The sequence below is a fragment of the Bubalus bubalis genome, chromosome 5, assembly GCF_019923935.1.
Source record: "Bubalus bubalis isolate 160015118507 breed Murrah chromosome 5, NDDB_SH_1, whole genome shotgun sequence".
Taxonomy (NCBI): domain Eukaryota; kingdom Metazoa; phylum Chordata; class Mammalia; order Artiodactyla; family Bovidae; genus Bubalus; species Bubalus bubalis.
In genome coordinates, this window is record NC_059161.1 from 37,835,391 (window position 1) to 37,841,390 (window position 6,000).

Below are 6,000 nucleotides of genomic sequence, written 5' to 3' on the forward strand. Positions count from 1 at the left end.
CTGCCGAAGGATGACACCCAGTGGATGTGGGATTAATTACCTTTTGGATGCCAGCTCTGTCTTCTTAGCCAGGCTCTGACGACCTGATGTTGGCAGGGTCCCTGGTGTTTGGGGAGAAGCATTGTTTTGTGCATTGACCTCAGGGAAGCTCTTGGTACTCCCTTTCTTCCTAACCTCTGTCTCTTTTCAAGGACCCCAGAAGCCAATTCCCGGGCCTCTAGTCCCTGCCCAGAATTTGAACAGTTTCAGATTGTCCCACCTGTGGAAACACCCTATTTGGCCCGAGCAGGGAAAAATGAATTTCTCAATCTTGTTCCAGATATTGAAGAAATTAGACCAGGGTGAGTACTGTATGGAACAGAGATCCTGGGTATTAGAAGACAGATTAGTGGGAATTCACTTCCAACTGTTCTGCTCAAGTCTAATGTAGATGAACCTGGGATATGGGAAGGGGACTGGGTTCTGCTCCAGGTGTATCTCCATCCCCCTCACCTGGCACGGCCTGCCAAATAAATCATTGCCTGTTTCCTTCAACCTAGGGATGTGGCCTCAGTCTGTTTTGATGGACTTCAGCTTATTATCACTTTATTTTTCTGAGGAACTAACCTCTGCTGACTTGTCCTTTCAGCTCAGTGGTCTCCAAGAAAGGATATCTGCATTTCAAGGAGCCCCTGTCCAGCAACTGGGCTAAACATTTCGTTGTGGTCCGTCGCCCTTACGTCTTCATCTATAACAGCGACAAAGACCCTGTGGAGCGGGGCATCATTAACCTGTCCACAGCCCAGGTGGAGTATAGCGAGGACCAGCAGGCCATGGTGAAGGTCAGTCCTGCCCTCTCCACTGTTCATTGCCATTCACGGCCTGCCCTTTTGAGTTCTGAACCCTGTCGTGTGGTGCAGAATCTCTGTTTTGTGTTTGGTGTCTCTGAACCGTCTGTGTGAAGGGCCATGTGCTCTCTGAATGTGGCAGGTGGTCGCCGTTGTTCAGTATCCATAGGAACCTTCTTGTTCTGCATCTCTTTCAGACACCGAACACCTTTGCTGTGTGCACCAAGCACCGTGGGGTCCTTTTGCAGGCTCTCAATGACAAAGACGTGAACGACTGGTTGTACGCCTTTAACCCGCTCCTTGCTGGCACAATACGGTAAGAAGCTCTTCTTGTGTTTCCTTTCTGTCCTTGGCAGTTGGTTTCAGGGACGTCAACATAAACAGGAAAGGAAGTCTTGTTGAGAACATGTTTAAGTTGGAAGAAGGACAGGAGTGTGAGTGTGGGCGTAGGTCATCAGGTGTCCTGAGGGGCTCAGGGACTCTGGTTACATTTGAACCCAGTTAATCTCTTGCTTCAACTTGTTCTTCTTAAGGGGGCTGCAGCTAGAGGCTGTGGGACTGAGTAAAGGAAAGACTGGGAGAACCTTAAGGGTCCCCAGTGTTCAGCTGTGTGATCCAACCTCAGACCCTGAGAGGGGCCTCTGTCCCAGAATCCCCAGAGTGAGGAGGACCGTTGGCTGGCCTGTTTGTCCAGGGGCCTAACGACTGGGCCTGCAGTACAGGATGGGAGGAGGAAGGACATGAAGGAGGGGGCACAGAGAAGCAGACCTACAGGGCAGGGCCCTCTGAATCCCAGCTTCCAACCCTGTGTCTATCTCATCCTCTCATCCCTTTGTCGTCTGCAGGTCAAAACTCTCCCGAAGATGCCCGAGCCAAGCGAAGTACTAGGCGACTGCCAAGCACCCTCCTGAGAGATAAAGAAAGTGTTTCCCCTCATTTCTCTTTGTGATCCTTGACGGTTACTCTTGTGTGTGATCCTGTGGCTTAACTACTCGTCCCTCTCGTCCAGCACTTTTTCGAGTGCTCCTGGTCCCCATCCCCATTGCTCTGTACTCTTTTTTTTTCCCGTGCTGAGAATCTTGTTAGAAGCATGTGGTCTAACAAAAGTGGGGAAAAAAACAAAAACACACACACAAAAACCCCAAGGAGATCCAAATTATTTTTTGGTGTACTTTGGCTTCCTTTTGTATGATAGGTCCCCATTATGACCACTGACACCTGTGCTGCTGTCTTTGGATATCTCTGTCTGTTTTTCAAGACACCGTAATACTACTTTCTTTTCTCTGTTTGGGATATAATTTTAACTTTTCTTGGGTGGCTTAGAGACTAAAGGAGGAGACATCTAGTCTTTTTAGAACCCGAGGGGAAAAATCTTACCCTTCCCCTTTCTGTTGCTTCTTGCCATGACTAATCCCTGCATTTTCCATTCAGGGAAACAAATGGTTTAGTGAGCTTAGAGGTGGGAAAGTGTATTCTCTGAAATTGGGGCTTATTTAGAACATAGCTATGTAATTTTAACATAGTGGAAGAGAGGAGAAGAGAGGGACTTTTCAGCAGGTTTTGGACAGTGGCCGCTGTTGACCGTGTTAGACGGGAAGAGCCAGGGCTGTTGCCAGTGGGTCTCACAGGCCCGGGGGACTTGGCAGTGGTGGTCCAGAGGATGCCGGTGTTCCCTCACAGGAGGGCTCCTTGAGCGGTTTGTCTCACTGGGAGGGAGCCTCTTCTGAGTCCCGGTTCTGCTCTGGGCGTCGGTAACGATGGTGGCTCGGTTTGGAATTCCTGCCATGATGCCATGCACAAATGTCCCACCAGGAGGCGGTGTCTGCCTTCCTGGTGATGAACCTGATGGTCTTTGTCATCATCATGATTATGGTAAGGCCGGGTAGTGACCTTGTGATGGTTGTAGCTCCCTTTGATCAAAGAAACGTAGCTCTAAGAATACACTTGAACAGAGGAGCCTGGCGTACTGTAGTCCACGGGGTCACAAAGAGTCAGACATGACTAAGCGACTGAACAACAAGAAGATACACTCAGAAGCCTCCTTCTGAATCCAGTGGCCATTTTCAGTGATCCTCGTCCAGTTGGAAATCCCGTCAGTGATACTTGTCTTCCTCCGTGAACAAATAAATAAGCGAACGTGGCAGGCTTTGCTTTTTGGACCCCAGGATTATAACAGACTGCCTCGTACCACTGAAAGCAGAAGGACACCTGCAGGCAGAGAAGCAGTTCCACCTGAACCCTGGTCCCAGACGTGGTTGGTTGTCTCCTCTGTGGAAATCCTGCCAGAGGGTAGAGGAGCCCACTGCCCACAGCCTCCTGCTGTGACAACAGGCTCACCTGCTGCCAGAAGCCTTGGCAGAAGATGCGCCTCCTCTTCCAGCTGCAGTGAGTGTCCCAGGAATGGACAGGAGAGGAGACTCCGGGTACTTCGGTTCCTTTCCAGTTGACTTGGGGATGTCCTCTACCATCCTTTCCCACCCTTGCTCACACCTTTCTTTTACGATCCCCCAGGCGATCAGGAAAGTGTCTGCTCACTCCCACTTTGTGGAGACCGAAGGTCCCCACTCTCAAGGGCACTGACTCTCAGGCAGCAAGGGGGAAGGGCCCACGCACTCCTCAGAACGGATGCTGGGCAGGTGCGTCAGCACCCAGACTGTGGCCTTGCCTTCCTGCCGGGGTTCATCTTCTGGCTTCGTTCATAATTGCTTTGCAAAGAGGAGGAAAAGGAAGTCACTGGAGAGCTGAACAAGAGAAAGAAGAGTAATTAAAGGCTATGGCCTTACCTGAAAATTATTAAGAAAAACTGTAGTAGATTTTTAAACTTTCTTCCTCTCCTTAAATGAAACATAGGTCACTAACCCTAATATTACTTGTTTCCTAAGTGGTACTTGAGACTTTAACGTGGTTAGAGGTTTCTTATCTAATGGGCACAATATGCCCTTCCAGTGTCTACTCAAACCCAGGGTCTGTTTGTGCTTAGAGACAGCTTCCTGGGCTGAAATTAAGTAATTTCAGGGAACAAAGATGAGATTCGAAGGTTAACGTTTAGAGTTAGGTCATGGATGCTGCTGCTGTTAAAGTCTGAAAGGAGGACCCATGTCTGTGACTGAAGGAGGTGGGGAAGTGGAGGGACAGAGAAATCAAGTGACAGACTGACATGACTTGTTTTTGCTTCTCACTTAAACAAAACTGACTAGGAAAGTCTTTGCTTTGGATGTCAGATACTACGACAGGCTGAGGTCAGAAGGCCTGGTGAGGCAGTGGGGGCTGCGGCCATGGCTCGCCTGTACAGCCCCCGCAGGGGCCCCTCTTCTCCAGGGGCCTGTTTTCAGATTAAAGCTGGAGCAGGGGTTGATGTTCCCTTTCCAGGTAGGCCCATCCCCACTTTCAAGCTCTGAGAGGGAATTTATGGCAGGAATTAGGAGGCTTTTGTGGAAGAGGAAAAGTGAAAGAACTCAAATCTTTAAGGAAGCTACCTTTTAAGGTAGTTTTTGGGTTTTCTTTTTCCCCTAATGCACTCTTTTAAGCAAGCAGAATAATAACAAAGCAAGGAAGAACACTCATACAAATTAAGGAGAAATGAGTGCTATTTAAAAGTAACCGTCTCCTTCCTCCCCATGTCCTCCTTACTCCTGTCGGAGCAAAAGACAGACCCACGGCTTCCACCAGACCGGCGTCCGCACCCTCCTTGTCTCTGCGCAGGCCTAGGGGTCGATCAGCTCCTGGGCTGGGCTCTGCGGGGTCAGCCAGCCCGTGCACGGCCACCAGAGCAAGGAGGGGCTGCCTCTGGCAGCTGGGTGGGAACTTGAATTCCAGTCCATTTTTATAATGTGAGGAAAGTTGAGGGAAATGATTTCTCCCAAGAAACCACTACTTTGTTCCCCTTCAGCTGTATAGAACTTATACAACTGCTCACTTTCAGTGGGGTTTTTCAGCTCTTTTAAGATGAAGGAATCAGTTAAATCACTGCAAGATCTTTTGGTACCTAAAGTAAAAACGACTTCTCCTGGCACATATATCAAAGCAAAGACTTTGTTGCCTGCTGCTTGTTGTCTAATTTACAGGGATATTTAATTTTATAAGGCATTTGTATATTTTCACAGCTGTAATTAAATTGCACATTGAACTGGAAAAGCAAGCTGATGCGCTCGTAGCACCCGTCGGTACTTGGCACCCCTCATCCCGGTTCTACTCGGCTTCTCTATCAGGGCTTGTCCGTTTCTTGTTTGATGTGGGTCCTTCGTTTTTCCCTTTTGGTTCCCTTTTTAAAATGTGATTGTTAACCTGCTCTTTAAAAAGAAGAGACTAATCCTGCTGCTGCTCTCAGAAGGTTTGCTGAATGTATTTTCAATAGGACTCTAACTCCTGTGCACTGCAGCTGTCCCCTGCGGCCTGTGACGCTTCACCAAGGGCGGCCAGACCGTGACCGTGTAGCGGGAACGGATTGACTTGTGTTTCCTTAGTAAATAAACGGCTTGATCGGCTGAGAGACTCCCTGCTGCTGTTGTTCAAAAGGCCATTTATGAAACTTGAATTTGAGCCCCATCAAATTTTAGGAAAGCCTCTGATCGCTTAAAGGAAGGAATCAGAGTTGATACAAATTTCATGTTACAGAGTCACAGCCAAATGGCCTGTGCTCAGGTAGGAAGTCCTAGCTGATGTTGGTCTCTTGCCAAACCCTGGCTGTCGCCTGTTGTTTTCACGTCTTCGAGTTCATCCTTTTCATTTGCACATCCCGACATCAGTTCACCTGAGGAACCCAGCAGCCTTCTATGAGTCGTTCCCAACTGGTGGTTCTGAAGCATTTGTCCCGCGAGACTTCGGGTCTCGTCACCCTCCTCGTGCACAACCATAAGACCCGTGAAGCATAAGTGGCCTTTTTGAACCAAGACTTTGCAAACTGATCTCTCCCCAGGGAAGGAGTTGAGCACATTAGCAACAATGTACATTATTAATTTCAGATTTTCATTTTCATGTTTTATTATGTAAATATGATCTGACGTTCGGAGCTTGAGTATACAGAATGTAAATATAGTTCTTGTATTTGTACTAAATCTGGTTCTTTTGCTGTATAGCCTTAGGTGTGCAATGCAGACATTAACTGTGTATGGTAACCTTGCATCACGGAACTATTAGTGAACGAGGTCATATTAATAAAGGTACAACCAGTGCA

General features: G+C 48.2%; 1 protein-coding gene across 4 annotated transcripts in view; it reads left to right on the forward strand.

Annotated features, from left to right (window-relative positions):
- Nucleotides 1-6,000, forward strand: part of KIF1B (kinesin family member 1B) — a 152,281-nt gene extending 146,281 nt beyond the window's left edge. For all 4 annotated transcript variants that reach the window (XM_045165717.1, XM_045165718.1, XM_045165719.1 and 1 more), the window contains 4 exons: nt 192-341; nt 629-821; nt 1,025-1,143; nt 1,673-6,000. In XM_045165717.1, the coding sequence (XP_045021652.1) occupies nt 192-341; nt 629-821; nt 1,025-1,143; nt 1,673-1,715 (505 nt within the window). In that variant the 3' untranslated portion in view covers nt 1,716-6,000. The remainder of the gene's footprint in view (nt 1-191; nt 342-628; nt 822-1,024; nt 1,144-1,672) is intronic.